Source organism: Pomacea canaliculata, linkage group LG1 (assembly GCF_003073045.1).
Source record: "Pomacea canaliculata isolate SZHN2017 linkage group LG1, ASM307304v1, whole genome shotgun sequence".
Classification (NCBI taxonomy): domain Eukaryota; kingdom Metazoa; phylum Mollusca; class Gastropoda; order Architaenioglossa; family Ampullariidae; genus Pomacea; species Pomacea canaliculata.
The window spans coordinates 41,823,629-41,842,875 of NC_037590.1; the positions used below are offsets into that span (position 1 = coordinate 41,823,629).

Consider the following 19,247-nt stretch of genomic DNA (forward strand, 5'->3'; position numbering starts at 1 on the left):
GGATCCATACGTTTCCCACCAGTTTCGCATGAATAAGTGACAACTGACTCCCCCCTTCACTGGTATCAACGCCTGGATCTCGTTTGACCTCATCGCCGTTGTTAACACGGCGAAGTGTCGAAGCATCAAACCTCGGAAATGCTCCACTCACATTATATTGGCAAATGTTTAGACAATGTTTTGTGGATTGGAAAACAATTTTGGACCCAGCATGATGATAAGATAGAGGGATGTGGCTGGAGGGGAGAGATTTGCTGTATTTGTGTTTTATCTGACATCCTGGTGTCGGACTTGTGACTGTGTCATGGTGGACATGCCATTGTGTGGAATGTGGAGTCTTCCGAGTAGGTGGCTGTGTTCCTTCTCGACCTGCAGACTTGACGATCGGCGCAGTTCAATGAGCTTCATGTCCACTTGACCTTTGTCGATCAGTGAACTTGTGCGTTGTTCCAGTTCCACTGATGTCGTCTGTTGAGTGTGTTGCTGGGACTGTATTGGCTGTGGAGTGTATCCTGCTTGTATGACATGTTGATATTGTGATTGCCTTGAGCCTGTCTATAGTGCAGGACATGGCGCTATACAAGCCAACTTTTATTATTAATTATTATCATGATGGCCAAAGTTACAATGTCTCAAACGTTTACCCCAAAGTTACTGATTTTTTGTAACCTTTGCCAAACTTGGTCAACGGCGGCATTTGTCAGCTTTAGACAAGGCCTTCAGACACTTTATCTGGTGAACCCTCCGGTCACCTCTACAACAAGTCTCATTCACACGCTTTGAACTATTTTTCCCCCTCCATCTCGACATTTATTTTTTATTTAACCGAGCATAATGCTATTTGCCTTTCGAGTATACCTGTCTGTCTCACGGATGTCAAGCAATCAGCGAAACATGGCCGCCACTTGCTTATACAGGTGCTGTAGAGGAATGCAAAGAGTAGTTTTATTCCGCTCCAGGAATTTATGGAAATCAGCTGTATTTAGACGGCGGATGACTCACGCAATGTCTTAGTAATTAAACCCTCGACGCCCGAGGAAATTTAAGACCTCCACTTAGTCTCCTCCCTGAAATCAGACCATATAAGGATTCCAACAGCTTCCCGTCGCGTTATCTCACCACGATGTTGGCTCATCATGTTATAACGAATGAGCTTTTAATCATAAGAATAAAGTTCGCTGACATCGCACCATATCTCGGCAAACTCAACAAAAAAGAAAAAAAAAACTACCCCAATCACCCCCACCACACACACAGACGCACGCGAACAACATGCAAACATGTTGTCTACAGAATGTTGTGTAGGAGGACAGATATGTCGCCAGAAGCTGCTCCTAATGTTCACAATTCATTTGAAAAATCCAGGCTACAAAAGCCACTTTGCACACCACAGGCCCAGTCATAGAACGGATTAATAGATAAAAAGAAGTTTGTTCTTTGGTGCTACTCATAGAGTTGTCTGAAGAACACATTTGAAAAAACTAAAATAAGTTCACAAGCCGTCGGAAGGAAGCAGTGCAAACTCACGGACAGAATAGTTTGAAGACGTTGGACGTGTGAAGTACCCAACTGTGAGTATGTTGCTGTGAGTATGTTGCTGTGAGTATGTTGCTGTGAGTATGTTGCTGTAAACATGTCAGATGGCCAGTGACCTGGGGACTGCCACGTGTTGTCCAGTGTGACTAGTGTTCATCTTTATATTTTGCTTCATGGCACTGTACACGTTCCTTCATCCGACCTTCTGTGTGTTGTCACTCGGTACTTATTGCGTAGTAGCAGTAAAATCCATTAAATATTTTTGTCTAGTTTATGGTTTCTCAATTTTTAACTACATTGTACTTAACTAAACTAAACACTAAATTAGTCACATAAATAAGCCTTTTCATAAAACCCTGTCCCGACTTTTAAATTGGGAAGTGGAAAAGGGCTTCTGCGATTGTCATTATATATTAGCATCTATTAAATATGTCATGCTTATTAAATATTTAAAGTAATAATGAATATTAAAGAACTATCTAAACGAACTCAGCTTTGCTATAGCCATCTGCTCATCCAATGAAACTCTGGACAGAGAACTTTAACACCTGAATGAAGTGCTGAATATTTCAGGCTACTTAAATGGACACGACACTTACCTGGACCTTAAGATCGTTTCTCACCTCTCATTCATCAAAGAGATCTTCAGCTTGGATTTGTCGTCAAGGTGTCACAGAAACCATCGTCTGTAAGGTCCGGAAGAACGGGGTCACTGTGCATGTCAAGAACTGCAACACGGTCCACAGGGACTAGTGGCGCCCAAAGACAAGACTGACAAACTCCCGAGTCAGGACAAACAAAATGGAGTGCCATGACTGTGACCAAGCTAAGATGGGAAAACGGAGAGAAGAATAAAACTAAGGCTAAAAGAGCATGAGAGGGCATGTCTTCTCCATGGACAATGTCACAATCTTGGGCCGCGAGGCTCCATGGTTCCAGGAAAGGATGACAGAAGCATGGCGGCTGCAGAACTTTCCCTTAAAAAGACCGAAAAGACCGAGGACAACACCAACTGTCGGTGTAGGAAGGTTACATACAGTACAGCTACTTACCTTGAAGATAAACATATTAGATACACACCTTGTACAATACTATTAGATACACATATTAGATACACACCTTGTACAATACTATTAGATACACATATTAGATACATTGCACAATACTATTAGATACATAACTTGCACAATAATGTCCACACACTAGAGTCACACTGTGTACTTACATGAGATAATCGACATACTAATGTCGACATTTTCCCAGCCATTGTAGCTCCACTAACCCTGATGCTAACAGGTGCAGATGTTAAAAGAACTTTAATCTTGCCCGCTGGGCATCTAAAGAATGCTCGGCTATTCGACTTTTTTCTGGATTGATTGTCTCCTGGGGAATGTCGAAAAACAATTGGCAACTGGGCTGCTGTCACCGCGGGAGGCAGATGTAGAGAAGACATTACCCTCCAGAAATCTCTGAAGATGCGTTGTTTAGCGGCAAGATTGATCTCTTTGATCATTGTTTGTCGACGAAGTTTGACCTTTTCTGGCCGAGCATTGTCGTGTGTGGACACAGCGACTATGACATGCGTGGGCGTCGGCTGGCACGTGACGGGGACACGTGCTGTGCGTAGGTGTCGCGTGGGCGGGTGGATCGTGCAGCTGTTCTTACCTTCGTGAGAAAACCGTCAGTGGGTCCTTTCATCCCTTGTCTCACTCACACTCGTTGTCCCCTGTAACGAGGTGTCGGCGAGGGCTTCACGTAGCGAACGCCTCCAGCTGGCGACACCAAGACAGAGGTGGACAAATGTTCTCCAGTGAAATGCAGCTGATGCTGAAGAGACGGATGTCACAACGACTACAATAGATTTTAAAAGAAGTTAGGTATAATATAAAACAAAATTAGGATTGAAAGTACCAGAAGGATTTTTCCTGTTTATAGTTAAATCGAGTCCGAGGACGTACAGTTGGGGGAAATAATCTGGTGGCCCACTCACAAAGGCTTAACCGTCTCTAACCGTCTTTATACTATTTTCTAAATATTGCTGGGAAGGGAAGCACAAAGTGGGGTGGATGTGGGTTGGGTAAATACAGAGAGAAGGAGGAAGAAGGAAATGTCTGGTTGACCGGTTAACTGCTTGTAGGTTAGTGTGTCGGTTGTGTCTGTTCATCTCACGTCAAGTCTGGTGCAGGTGGAGTCAGGGGCTAACGACTTGCCGAAAGGCTACAAGAAACAAAAAGCCGATGATATATAGATATATATGTGTGTTAAAGATGTGGGTCGTGGTTAATCAGGTCAGTGGCGGGGACACTTGCCAGCTAGCACTTAAATCAGTCACCTGCTGAACGATATACATGTTGTGATGCACTTTATAGGACTCTCTCTCTGTCACACACACATTCCTGACGTCACGTGACCAGACAATACATAATAAGTAATATATGTGATGTATATATGTATCCAGTGTATAAATGTATTATATATACGTGCTTAATAATTACTTAAACACGCCATTTAGTAACCCTTAGTCTTATTTCACCTTGTCTCTCGCTCCCTCGGAAACACTCGTCGCCACCACAGCTGGACACGTGGCGGGCCTTGTGATGTCCACGTGGTAAGCGACCAAAGTCCTAGAGTCCGAGACTTGTTGTAAAAGTCGGTTTTCATATCGGAATTTCTGTTTCAGGTCAGCCATTCATAACTCCGTGAAAGAGCGAATTTTGAGTTTGTCATAAGGTGATTGTCAAAGTCCTTACCTGGCCGGTGGACGACAGCGGCTTCTCAGAGGGATCCGGGACGCTTTATGGCAAGTCGTAAATTGTGGAGTCAGGTGAAAAGCACAGCGAGCAAACATCACCTGGGACCGACTGTTTTGACGACCTCGGTGTTCGAGTCCTGTCTGGCGGGGGAACAGCGCGCACCACGATGTCCTCCCCTGTCCCCCGCGCTTGTCCACCACAGCTTGTGTAGCATTCTTACAATACTAAACCTATACTTATCAAAGTGTAAATCTTGCCCCACCTCTATCGCTGATAGGGCTTCACTTCCCAAACGAGGCAGATGCGTATTTCTGTCATGAAGACCGGCTCCAGGCTCGCTGGGTGACTTCCCAGAGGGCGCCACTGTGTGTCTGCTGACCCCAGGGTTGTCGTACTTAGCCAGCGAACACTATTGTGGGAGAAACTTCCTTTCTTTGTCCTTATATTGTTACTGCATTATCATTTTTGTTGTAACAAATTCTAACATTTCATGAGTGTTATTTTTGCCGCAGGTGTTTTGTGAAGGATGCGGGCTATTTCGGGCAAAGCTGGGTGGAGGAGCAGTGGAGCAGCTGGGGAGCAAATTAGTCCCCTTTGGCTAGAAAGTGTGGATTAGATGTTACGACCGACGATCGGGATGTTATGACAGATGATGTCCCGAGGGGCTGCGGGTGTCAACATTACGCCAGGTGAACCCCTTCTCCCCATCAGCCCATCTCCCAGCGAGGGAGGAACAGAAGCAGTTCGACTTGATATGAAGAATTTGCTGAAGCAAATCTTGAGTTGAGCTCACGCTTCACTAACCAAGGCAGGAATGCCTGTGTTCACAATTGTCTCTCACACACGAAATGGACCCATCAATTCGACAGGTCAGTAAAGCTTAAGTGGCACTTTAATGGGCCAACAGGAGACACGAGGCTTCGAGCCAAACATTTTTTACATTAAGCCTGCACCACACTTCGACATTTTAGTGGGAATCACACCACCAGTGCCAGACAAGTCTTGTTAGTGTCCTACATGGCACTAACATATCAAACTAATATGCATCTTTGAAACAATGGAAACGATAATGAAATTTATCTCTCGTGTCCTCACTGTCAACGAAGCTTTTATTTCTAGGAATCTCATTTCAAAAATATGTTCCTGCATTTACACCGTCTGAAGACTGACCAGACTCTGTGTTGTTCTACCTTCTGGCTGCCTTATGCTTGCTTGTACGTGTGCATGCATGGTCGATATGTGTGTTCGTGTGTGTGTTTGTGTTCGTGTTCATGTGTGCACGCATTTCTGTGCATGTGTACAAGCACTGGCAGCAGCAAGTCGGGCAAGTCCTGCACACCGGGTCTTACACCGACTAACCTCTCTCCCTCCACATTATGACAGATTCTTCACCCCCCACCCTGTCACTTCACCCCCTCCCTCACTTCACCCCCCTCCCTCACAAACTAAATACCGGATCTGTTTTGTGGGCTGTTTATGTGTAATGAACACTTTGTGGCTTGTCACACACCAGGCGCACACACCGTCTGTCTGCCTGGTCCTGCCACCCGGTCTTTGAATGGTGTGTATGAGGCGCACCGAGCGTGGAGATGTTTGTTCAGGGTATAGAAGGCAAACTCGTGCCACCACCGCCGCCTGAGTGCGACTCACTCCGTAGCACGAGCTGGTGCAGGGACAGGAGGGACCCTCCACCATTCACTTGTCAGTGTGTACGATCCTCCGGCTACAGTGTTGGCCATTCTGATGGTTGATGTAGCGACAGTGCAGTCTGACCACACTTGACACAAGCCAGGCGCCAGAACAAATAAATAAATTAATAAATCTCAATAGATAAAATATTAAATAAAGGAAAGATAACCCAAATTAAAATCTGTTATCTTGTTTAAAAACAAAAACAAACTAAAAATAGACAAATAACGAGAAATAGTACGTCTGGTTGTTTTTATTCATCCTCGACGACCTCGAACTGTCTATGTTGATAGATAAAACTGAATGTGTGTGTGCTCAGATAATATTTTGATGTACCCGAAAAAGGAGAAGTTAGAACATGTGGGATAAAGTTGAGTAAATGTGTACAGCCTGGCCGTTAGTGGGTCACTTGTGTATTTGTAAGTTGTTGGCATCCAATCAGTAGAGTCCCGTCCACCCGGCCAAATGTTTTCAATCTGGAACATGTTGATGTGTGGAAGAAATACGAATTGTTATACAGCCGGGTTACTTTTGTATCTTTGGTTGTTGGCTGGTTGGTTTAGCACAGTGGTTCTTAACCAGGGTTCTATCGAACCCTAGGGGTTTGGTGAGTCGGTCTCAGGGGTTCGGCGGAGCCTCCGCCACGGAGGTCAAGACACACCCGACTGATTATCTAAATTCGTGATGACACTAACGAAGGGTTCGGTGAATGTGCACATGAAACTGCTGGGTTCGGAACCTTAAACAAAGGTAAGAACCACTGGTTTAGCAGGAAAGTGATTTCACACTGAGTGGGGAGTACCCGGAGAACGACCAGGCTGAGAACAGATGTCCTCCTGCATCTGTAACCAGAAACAAACCTAACGGTCTGGTCGGCCATTGACTCTCACGGTATCGTCTGCAATCTTACTCCAAGAAGCTGATTAATTTTGTCTGATGGCCTCTAGTTTCAGTCTTTTTGGTATGAAACATGCTCTTTGGTTGCACGTGACACCTGGCGAGATACTTGCTAGATGCCTTTGTATGTGACCGTACTCTTGCCGTGAAGTAGAAAGGGGAAGGAAGAAGATCAGACAGAGAGAAGGATAAGGAAATGATCGTGTGTTTCTTGGAATAATGCGTATTAGTCTCCTTATTTTTGTTTTGTTTAAGTTGTTTCGGTTTTCTGTAAGACCATTCCCTTTGCTTCCTGTCCCTCGCTGACCATGTCAACTGCCGCCAGCGTGGGTGTTCATTGTGGTCCTTCTATGGTTTCCTTGGTTACGGTGTGTATGTCATCTGCTCACAACTCACACGTCACAGAAAACAAACAATGCATGCAAACACTCACCTGCGCACGCACACACATACACACGAAGTCACGTGCCTGTTTTCGTATTTTATTATTACGTTTGTTGATTTGGCTACTGCACTCAGTGCATAAATAACTTGCAGGACACGAGTAGCATCAAATATGTACATCATCTCATTAAATAAATATATCTTTGGCTTATACAGCAACCTCATTCAGTCCTTATGTACGTACAGACTCATGTTTTGCATACGAGATCTGAATGAAGGTGACGTCATGATTAATGGGAGATAAACGGAAAATGCAGGAGGGCGACATGCCTGGCTGGCTACCCGACCAAGCAAGTTACTTTCCTCCCCTGTAGGGGCGAATAACAGTAGGAAGGTAGGTGGGGGCATCTGAGTTCATGTATCTTATCAGAGACCGAATTATGTCTAGGGGTGGTGATGGGGTATTATGCTTCGCGAGGTTCCCGTCAAGCTTGCTCGTGCACACCTGCACACACCTGCATGAACATGAGCTCGACTGCTTACTTAGGGAAGGAATTTTTAGTTCTAACTCCAAATCAACACAAACTACTTTTGGCTAATAATCACATGACCTGCCATATGACATGACACGCTTGCTGACTTTACTGGTCTGACCAAGTGGAGTTGTGAAGTTAGAGGGTTCGAAACTTTAGGAAAAGTTACCTGAGTACAGGAAGGGGATTTATTTGTCACGGTACCCTAAGGGAAACAGTTCTACGTCATGATGAACCCTGGTGAAGGGGAAAGGTTCAAGCCTACATACATCTATTGTAAAGGCCCTCGTTTTGTTACATCGTACAGCAGCAGAGAGATAGGTCTGCACGCACGCAGACAGTGGGAAGGAGGGTAAAGTCTTACCCCAGGAGTTATCTTGACACACCGGTGTTAAGACCCTGGCTGGCAAGGGACATCACGCTAGGGCGAGGTCCTCGTGTCCAGCTTGCGGGTCCTCCCACCTAAGCTCCTGGCACCGTTTGGTACTCGAACTTCACAACACCATGCTACGTGGTGCATGGGTCCACTCCCCCCTCTGTCTGCATGTACCTCCATGATGCAAACTCTCTCCCTCCTACTTTCTCTGAGCCCTGTCAGCCTCACTAGTCTCACTAACCACTCGCCAAGCCCACTAAACTACACCAACTTTTCATTTCACGTATCTGACCACTTAATCCTCGCTTATAACAAAAATTACATTCGTTCGTTCGAAACCCAAGCTTCAACAGAAAGGCAAAGAATTTATTAAAAGATTAAGGATAAAGGGAAGTAAGCAGTGGAATCGATGGTAACAACTGTATTCTGCAATCAGTGGAAACTAATTTTGACCAAGGCAGCATCTACCTTGGAAATCCCCTCATTCGCTATGTGACAATACCTATGAGACATCGCAAAAGCTAGGAAAGAAGATGACTTTGCAAATGATAATGTGAATGTTAAGTAATGATCACGCCAATAACATCGACAACCAGCGAGGAAAATAATGCCAAGGATTGTTACGATAACTGTACAAGGCCAGCGATAATATTGCTGGTCGGACCGACGATTATAAAACACGGGGGGAACAATCAGCGGCCAAAACTAAAACCGTGTCTAACCATAAGTATTCTGCCATTTGATCTCGACTCTTCCGTGGACAGCAACCAGTGGCCGCCATGATGGCGGTGACCGGTGGCCCACAACTTGCAACAAGCACGATTAGGACAAAGAAACATTTGGGAACATCACGGTCAGAGAGACTCGAGACAGTGAGGCGCACTGACACATTAATGTCACTCAAATAACACGATACAGTGTGACACAGTTTACACAAACAGGATGTAGTGACACAGTTTACACAGTGACACAGTTCACACAAACAGGATGTAGTGACACAGTTTACACAGTGACACAGTTCACACAAAGGACGACATCAGCTGTCGGTCGACACTTAGGAACTGGAGTCCGTAGCGAGTGAAGGTGGGTGGTGCGTGAGGAAGGCGGGTGCATGCACACCCCACTTTGTGACCCCTGTGAGGTTATCTGCTACAAAAGGTCACGGACAGGCGAGTCTGGAGGCCTGTTGGATTCTAGCCACTTCGCCCCTTTGGACATTGTGCCAGGATGCGGACGCCGCCATCACCAAACTTCGTGTACCGAAATCTCGTTGCTAGGCTACGCGAGGCAAAGGTCGTCGTCAAAGCAACCTGCAGTCTAGCTCGAACGTAAAACTCCAGAGAAACTCGAGGTGACCCACGTTTAGTGACCTCACGATCGTCAATAAAAATGAAAGAAATATTTAGAGATCTCTTCCAGAGGTCGACTTGCCTAAGCGAACAACCCGGATGAGACCTGAAGCTGCAAAAGAAGTTGATGTCTGGTACATCTGGGTTCTGAAAGGTACCCAACTATAAAGTGAGCGAGGAAACATGGTCCTGGGATCCAAAGTTTCTTCGCTTTCCTCAAACAAGTCGGAAAGAGAAACTGTTAGCAGCGATAAGTTCTCGCGCTAGTCTGACGCCTACTACCCGCACCAGACGCAAGGAATTGTGGGGTGGCGGTCTTGGAACTTTCCGAGTGTCTTGTCCACTCCACAGCCAGCAACTTGTGTTCACACGTCGTCCATGCCGAGGTGATGCTGGTTTTCACAGCGGTTCTTTCGTATTTCCCATCATCCAGTGCGGTTTTCGCCGAATCGTCGGTGATACCAGTTGTCAGGAACCCGGCGAGCCAGACCCCGGAGGGTCACGTCAGCACTAAACAGGCTGCCCCCGAGGTCTCGGCTCCTTTGTAGCAGCCAGACCTCACAAGAGGACGGGAAGAAAAACTGTTTACGGACCAAAGGATATGTGTCCCTACTTTCTGGAGTTATGATCGAAATCGGAGAACGGAGAGGTAGCCATAGTCTGCCTTGAACACTGAAGTGCGCGCGGGACACGCACTGAATGGACATTTGGAGAAAGGCGGCAAGGACCTGGCAGAGCCTTTTCATGGCACACAAATCATAGAAACCTTCCAGACGGTGGCAGGAAAGGGTGGGCGATCTGCGAGGGTCGGGGAGAAGGCTCAGCAAGCTATTCTGCACAGAGCAGTTGCAGCTCGGGAGTTCTTCATGTCATGTGATATTATCCATATCACGTGATCTAGTCCACACAAGCAATGCCTTATTGTGTTCTTCCTGGCGATCTCTGTTACTGATTAAAATACAACTACAGCTACAAATAAACTAAAAAACATATATCGCCAAAACTGTTCTTGAATTCCATCAGAAGCATCAAGCCAGACCCAGAACAGTTCCACTAACGACCTATGAGGACCACACATCTAGTGATCTGTGGACCAGCTGGCTGTGTCCTCTTGGCCACTCACCGTGCACACAGACACACAGCCAGACCAGGACGTCCACCAGCTGTTCATACAAGAAATAAAAGACCAGACAACCAGACAAAACAGATGGAAATGACTCCGGCTTTAGGCAAAGCAATAATAAAGACACTCATGGCATCTATCTCATCGAAGCGGATTTCTTCCAAAAGAAGAACTTTTGGGCACTAACAACCAAAGGCCGAAGAAAAACCGACAGGAAAGTACATGGCTACTAGTGAAAAAAGGAAAGCGTCTGCCATGGGCAAGAGTAGAGGGAAGATCACCTGTAGTGATCACCGAGCAGTGTCAAAGGTCACCAATCTTTGTGCTGTGAGATTGCTTGTAATCTTTCTAACACAAGGAAGCCCGGGTGGATGGAATCCACTCGTTCTCCACCAAAACTTCGCACTTCTTTGCCCTCCAGTTGTTTGTCGTGAGACTTTACGGGCCCTACCCTCTTTAACTTTGTCGGTGATGGAAGATAAACATTCACCACGCGAAATAATTTTCCAGAAACGATCAGATATGCTGAAGAAAGCACATCAACCTCTTTACCTCGTACTACAAAAGCCCTTCTGGCAAAAAAACATATTTATCGTCTCTCCTGCGCAGAAAGTAGTTCCTAGCCAAGGTGACTGCCATTACTGTATGACAGCAACCTTCACTGTCTACGCTAACCTTTTAACCTTTCAGTTTCCGAAACTTAATTATCGACATATGAACGAAGTGGACAGAAGATTTCCTAAGACTATACACGCATTTTTCTGTTTTGTTTAAATTTCTTAACACAGGAAAAACAAATAGATTGCACTTTTCAAGATATTGTGGAAGAAAAAAAAAACAAACCCGGGTGTGAAGGACGAGCTAAGCTGATGATCGGGTGGAAGTGAGTCAGGAACAAGCAGACACGACGGGTTCACAATTAAAGAAGGACAAGAGACGCGCATGATGAGATAAATGATTAAGAAAACTGCAATAATGATACAAGCTTATTGTAGACACACTTCACCTACAGTCGCCGAGTAGCAAGAACTTTCCTTGAACCAACAGGCTTAGGAAAGGACGAACCCGACGATGGGGGCTGTCCATACTGGCCATCATTATGGTTCCTCGTGTAACCCTCACTCGAGCAAGACTCAACTTGTTTTGGTGTTTTCGTAATCACAAGAAGGAAAACAACAGGATGTTTGACAAATTGTCAAAGTAAACATCCCCACTGCAAATGCCTTGTTCACTGATTTAAAAAAGAAAGTTTGGGCGCTAGCGGAGTTGGCGACTATTCTGATCCTGTACAACATTTCACAAATTTTAAAATTATGGGTGAGAAGTCATCACAATTATTTTTGCCACCAAAAATTAACAACAAATCAAAGTCGTTCTACTGGGGGTGGTGTGGGGGTCGTCTCAAGAATAGTCTTTAATTTTATTTTTCATTTTTTCCTTAGGGGACATAACTCACGAGAAAAGTGACGTGGCAGTTACGCGGGAAGCGAACCAACCGACAAACCGCCGTTACACTGTGATACAGTGGAGTAGCGCACAGTGCTGATATACATCAAGATACATGTACAACAACAACAACAAAATCTATGTGAATGGAATGACTTGAAAATTCAGAAAGGAGGAAAAAAAAACTACAAGAAGTACACAACGGTTTTTATTTCTGTCCAACTTACACCAGTTAAATGTGTGAATAATCTCTCAACAGTCAGTAGTCCTGCGGACAGAGTCCTTCACAGTGTCCCCACGGCCGCACGCTACGTGAGACGGACGTACCAGCCACGTGAGGCAGACTGCTCGCGCGCCGTAGTGCCCCAGTCCTTCTCATACTCTGTACAAGATTAATACTAGTAGGACACTATGGTAAGTAATGTTTGTTACAAGTCGCTGGACCATTGCGGCTCCTCTGTGTGTGTGAATGACATTTGTGCGTCGACAGATAATCCTACCAGTGTTTCTCCTTCTCTCCCTCCTACCCTCAATGTTAGACTCGTACTAACGACAGGATTGTGCACGTGCCAAAAACAAAACAAAGGGAAAGGAGATAAAACTCGGGTGCCAAATAATCGGGTATTTGGTCAGTGGATCACCAGCGTTCTCGGCTTTTCTCGGAGTTCTCGTGACTCGTTGACCGAAATGTCACGTGACCACGGTGTGTGGTGTGATTGTGTGTGTGTGCGCGCGTGCGTGTGGTGTAGCAAGTCATGTTGGCGATAGTAACTGACCAATGACACGGTCATCAAGAGGTAGATTTTCTTTTTTTACAGTGAAAACTAATGTCATCGATAGACAGCAAATTATCCAATTATTTATCAACGTCCTAACGTTCCTTCTGGTTCCATTTACTTCCGGGTACCGTCAGCACGAGCTTTGCTTGCATTGTCTTTTGAGCTTAGCATCCCTCCCCTCTGTCAACCGACTCAGACCAAAGGTAGTCAGAAGTGAACAAATGTGATCCCATATACAGATATATCCGCCTGGTATACAGCTACGTGTTACATACAGAGAAATGTGAAAAGAACGGGCAGTGTTTGAAGTGCACATCACCAGCTGAACCCAGCCCACACCTAGAGTCACAGTCATCACAACACATCGCTGCTGACGACGGCCAAACTGTCTCCATGGACGATGCGAAGGATGACAAAGATAATTCTGGTCCGAATCGCACAAACCTCAGCAGTCTGTCTTCAGCAGGGTTATCTTCCCTTGACTGCGTTGATGTCATCGGAAATGCACAGCCCTTGGTTCAGTACACAACGGTCCACACACACGTTGCCTGGCAACACAGGCTTGCCAAGCTTGTAGGCGAGGACGATGCTGCCGACGGATGCTGACGACGCGAAGCTCTAGCCAGCATGGACACTGACGACCACAGAAGACGCGGCAGACGAGGCTGGGGACGACGACATGAAGACGAAAGCCGACCACACACACAAACTCACTCATACACACGCATGCGCGTGGTGCAACATCCTCCGACAGGTTAGCACCAAGCCGACACAGTCAGTCTCGCACCGTCACGCGCCAGTTTGTCATCCACGCATGTCTGTGCACCAGCAAAGTCGTGAGCTCAACTCAGCCATTTCTTCTTTTTTTCCAGTTTTAGGAGTGGGGAAGGGGTGAAAGTCCTCCCCTGAGACTCGAACCTCCGGCTCCACTTCTGCACCCCAGATGCGCGGAACAGGCGAGGGGACGGCTCAGTGGCCGAGACAGTGATGTAGAGAAAGATGTGTACATACGGGCTCTGTTGTCTGTCGAGTGTTTACTCTCTCTCTCCGCCATGCGCCGTCGCCCGCCCGGGGCCACTTGTCGGTCGCCTAGTCGGATCGGCGTCGCCCTGGCGACGGGAGCCGGCGATCTCTACACTTGAGGCGGCACTCGTCTTTGTGACCCCTTACCTGGCCCACAAGTCTACTAGACTCCGGCAAGAGTGGTGGTGGTGGTGTTGGGTGTTGGGGTGGATTGGGGTGGGAGAGAAAGTGGAGGAGGCAGGCGACGGCGGCGGCGGCTGTTGGTGGTGGTGGAGGTGGTAGTACAACTGGAGTCCTCGTACCACTGAGTGTCAGCCCTGCGCATTCGTCCTTGACCCCCGAACGGGCACCAGCTCGACTGTGGGACACTTGCAAAAGGGTCATGTGACCTCGGTGGCGAGGCCTAACCCACCCACCCCATGTCTGCTAGTACCCTTGCTCCTCACCCTAACCAGGGTGGTGGGAAAAGGCAGATCCAAAACAGAAAGTTCTCTTCACCCTTCCAACTATTCACCCCTTTGCAGATGCTCGGACTCACTTTCAAGTTGGCTGTCCACCCCCGAGGGACCACCCTGGGGCTGCTGGTCATCGGTATTTGGGTACCGGGATTTTCGGGAAGTCCTCCCGCGCTAGGGGGCCATACTTGGGGCGTGCGCGAGGGGTGGCTTGCGAGACGACCCGACTGGTGAAGTGGAAACATTTTTGTCGCTTCCTCCTGCGAATGCCGAAGCCTTTGAGTTTTTTTCCTTTTGGGCTGAAGCCGACGTACCAGTTGGAGTTTGCTTGCGACTGCAGCATGGTGTAGTTGTCGTCGACCTTCTCCCGGAACACACAGGTGTCTTCCTCCGCCTCGCTCTGTAATACAGACACACCGACACGCGTGCACACACACACACAGACACACAGACACAGATTGCTGGTGTTAAAAGACATTACAAAATGGCGATTTCGAACTCTCATCACGCAAGCACCCTCTTAAGACACTAACAAAAACACAATGCAAGAAACCAGTCAACAAGTCTTCAATGTTTACACGTGTGAGAGAGCATGGTCAGTGGTGGATAGATGGTTGATGGCAGGAAGGGATTTTGCATCTGAAGGAGGAGGCAGGAGGATGAGAAGGGGACCTGGGTACCTTAATCCTACTTTTATCAACAAAAGATAAAATGTTCTGGGAAGGAGGGATATTGCTCCAGGACTTGTCCTACATTGTGTGTCGTACTTTAGGGTAATCTCCCCTTGATCTTCCTGGTCTCACGTCACTACCCTCGCCATGACCTACAGAGAGTTGTCCCCGCTTTGCCGGCCGTGACGTCACGGTTTCACTCGTTATGCTTAGCGACCGTGACGTCACGACATGTCAGCTTGGCGTCCCAGGTGTCCATGGAACCAGCATCAGCTCTGCTTCACGACGCCATGTTTGTCACACGAGGTGGGGCGTGACGAGTGTAGGGGGCGCTCTCGTCTTCTGTCTCGCCCTCGCTCCCAGACACATGTCGTGACCATTGTGTCAGACGACAGCAGCCAGCGGCTCACTTCATCAAACAGATGTCACATGTTTATCGAAGTTTTGCTTTGTCAGCCGCAGGCTCTTGCCCCAACGCTTTCTCTTTCCCTCGCTCTACCTGCGAGGATTCCTGACCCTTGGCTTCCCACCCCCACCCCTAGTTTTGCCAGCAACATCCACCTGACCTCCTGACCTCAGGCCGAGTGTACGAAGCTGGTGGTGCTGTGACTGTCGGTGGAAACTGTCCCATAGACATGCATATGACACAGCCATGGCGACACGCTCCCCCTGGCTGTTAATAAGTTGAGCCTGCATAAAGGGACAGGAGGGGGCCAGCACAGGGAGGGTGTGTACATTCCGCCCCATAAATCGAGTGTAAAGGCGACAAAACCTCAGGTAGCTTCCAGCAAGGCAACCTTACTTCTGTTTGGGTGAGGGTGGATGAAAGTGCATCCCTCCCTCTGTGAGCTTTTCGTGATGGTGATGCACGATGTCTTTATTTTCTACATGCAAAGCTCTCTCTCAATAAAGTTTGTATTATTTCACGAGTGTTATGTCACTGGTTTCAACGATTTTGTTGTGAAGAATGTGACGCTTCAACTTTACTAGGATTTTAAATTCTGTGAATTTTTATTATTTACATCCCGTGAATAAAGTCCTTCACTCATGCTCACAACAGTTTTGTTCTTTCTTGCTTCTGACTGGTTGACTCTTACTCTCCCTGGTGTTCACTCTTTTTTTTTCTTGACCTGTAATTATTATTCTTGATTTGTGATAATTATTCCTGTTACACACCCAGGATTTCATACGCGTCAGTGAGTTTGATTAGTTTGACCTCAGCAATAATTAAACATCAGGTGACATAAAAAAAGCTGTCACAGAATTTAGACTTTTAAAGACAACATACAAATAGTGAGAGTAAATTATTTACATTCTATTTTATATCTTAGTTTACTTCCGAATAAACATATATAACTCATTGCAATTTTTTTAAAAAGCTTCCGTTGATGCAAAGTTAAACATTCCTTTAGTTGTAGCCAAACATGGTTTCGGGTATTTATTTCGCTTTGTAACAGTTTTACATTTCGTGATAGTGTTTCCCTGCTCACAGGTCTGGGAGGTAAGTTGATGAGGGTCACGTGCCCACCCCCCACACACTTTCCCCGTTTGAAGTAAGGAGGCAGGTTGAGGACAGGGACACACCCGACACCCAAGCTGGTGTAGTGCTGACTGAATTGAAAACGTTATACAAGCCGACTGACTATGTGAAGCTTAACATTCCTGTCAGGGTATGTGTGGCCACCTTTCATTGCCCGGCGCTTCATCACTCACTGTCACACCCGACACAGCCACAAGTGAGACTTCAGCGGTGTGTGCGTCCTCCTGCTCCTTTATTCACGTGTGAGGGACGAGAACATTGTGTGATGTCACTACTCGCTACGTTACAGGCGTGTTTGGCCAGAGCATAACTGTCATAGCTAGCTGCTTAACGAGCAAATAAACATGGACACGTCTTCTCTTACCCTGTGTACCCTTGTCCTGTCACACTGTAGTGGCAGAGGAACGCCACACACTGCCACTGCACTGACACTGACACTGACAGTGACAACCCTCACATCACAAACACATAGGCGATGAACGTCAGTCACCAACGTGCGTTCCTCACCTGTACAGAGCTCTCCACCTGTCTACCTGCTCTACCGACAGCTGCGTGTAGACAAAACTTCGGAATAAACAAGATTTTTGATAGACCCCACTGACATGACTTTTTTTTTTTTTTTGGATGGAACAGAAAACAACATGTGTCAGGATACTAAACCAATCTTCATCAATTATCTCCACATTGACACAAATAATTAGTCAGGAGTTGCTGTTCGTTGTATGATATCGTGTCCTTAAACGCTCTTACCATCCAGACTACTCTTTTGTTTTCGATTACTTCAATCTTTCTTTAAGAGAAACAAGCGGACAAGGGAAGAAGACAGCTGTGTGTTATCTTCTGTTGCTGTCCTTCAATATGGCATCTCGTCTACACTCGTTAATGAAGTTACATCGAGTGAGGACACCACGGGGCGGAGACGCAGGCAGCCCCTAACAAAAAGGTGGCTTGCGTGCTGCTGACATGGCCGACCTGAAATACGAGGTGAAATTCCAAGAATGCAGATAAAATCCGCGCTTCACAGGTCGGCACTGTACAAAATGGCGCCTGCACCGCGGACTATTAATCACGTGACAAACGATGCTGGGATCAGGTGCCTCGGCCTCTCAACCCCTTTTGCTACCTGTCGGTGATACGCATGCTGATTGCTACGTCAGTAGTCACGTGGACAGCTGCCATTGTCACCGCGCATGCGCACATATTAGTCGCACTCAGATCGATCGCGAGGTTTCTGCGACCCAAAAGTTAGCAGAGTTGTCTGCCCTCTTGTCAGATGTACCAACCGAAGACGCTGGTGTTTCGGGGGATGAGAGATAGCTTGATATCGTGTACAGCGCACATTCTGCCCACCCCGGGGAGTTCTGTTACTAAACTCGAGAACTTTCTCCTCGTGGTGTCTACCTGAGGCTTGCACGCACACATACTCCGGGCCTTACATGCACACCTTGTCCACGCACCCCTATCGTCTGTTTCGAATTTCACCGTCAGCGCCACCTGCCGTGCCACCCGACATGGACAACTAAATTTTTCTTCCGCACCCGTCCACCTCCAACTCCTACCTTGATAACTGCTTTGATCTTCGCTTTTCCTGTCTATAAAAATTCCACGTTTGAGGGATTCTCTCACCAGAAGCACCACAAACGGCCGTTAGGTCTGACAAGTCCCTCCGCAAGCGAAGGCTGAAGGCTACGTGTTGGTGACTCGTGACGTGAGTTGTTACGTGCCTTCCTGCATGAGTAGTGGCGTGACGCCTCGTGTAGCTGGTCTTCACCTTCTAGCATCCAGGGGCGCCATGCCTTTGCCTCGTGACGTCAGCAAACATTCCTCGCCTTGTCGAGGGCAACAATAAAACTCAGTAAACCTTGCAAGCACGGCCCAGCAGTGGCACATCAGTGTACGGTACCCCGTCACACACCCGGCAGTTTCAGGCAAAAGAATTTAATTGCACTGTATTACTTTTATCGCCATTGTTCCAAACAAATGTGACGTCCAGTGCTGTCTGAAGGACGTCACCCAAGACCTTGAATAAATGTTATTCTTGGATGAAAGTTGACTGTGCGGCAAAGATAAATCCGGTGGATAACAAGAACACAATAAAAACACATGGCTAGTGCTAAAGTCGCCAAAGGAGTTCGCTGGTGTCTTGTAACACCAAAACAAACAAAAAACTCGACAAAAGTCGAAACCACCCGACACACCTTTCTCTTTCGAGGCACCGGCCATTGTGTAGCCCCTGAAACAAGAAGGAAATAAGACGGCCCCCGCCCCCATACATCACGGTGTGAACAGGTAGGGCTTTTCGCCTTCAGTGCATTCATCAAAAAGGAGGACAGGTGACGCACAGGTAAGTCACCAGGCAAAACATGAAAAATCGCGCATCGAATGTCGCACGAAGGAGCCCGGCGTTGACACCACGATACCCGAATAAATCCCAGGACAAATTAGGAAATGGATCGCCGACAGACCGGAAGAGAAGGATGGAGGTCGGGTGTCGTGGGCTGTAGAGCGTCCATCTTGCTGGCTCAGCGTGTCTGGAGGTGAACCTGTCATGTATACATACTTACAGCAGTGAGCGAAGGAAACATTTGCACCCGACCTCTGGCTTTACAGTTTGTATCGTTGTTCAATCTAACAGTTTATTTTCGCAGCGTCCACGGAGCGGTGCTCCTCCTCGTATTATCTAGGAACGATGT

At 47.0% G+C, this 19,247-nt stretch overlaps 1 protein-coding gene across 2 annotated transcripts in view; it reads right to left on the reverse strand.

Moving 5' to 3' along the window:
- Positions 1–7,340: 7,340 nt before the first annotated feature.
- LOC112565547 (fibroblast growth factor 18-like) overlaps positions 7,341–19,247 on the reverse strand; it is a 43,957-nt gene continuing 32,050 nt past the window's right edge. For both annotated transcript variants that reach the window (XM_025241053.1, XM_025241043.1), the window contains exon 5: positions 7,341–14,743. In XM_025241053.1, coding sequence (XP_025096838.1) covers positions 14,474–14,743 — 270 coding nt within the window. In that variant the 3' untranslated portion in view covers positions 7,341–14,473. The remainder of the gene's footprint in view (positions 14,744–19,247) is intronic.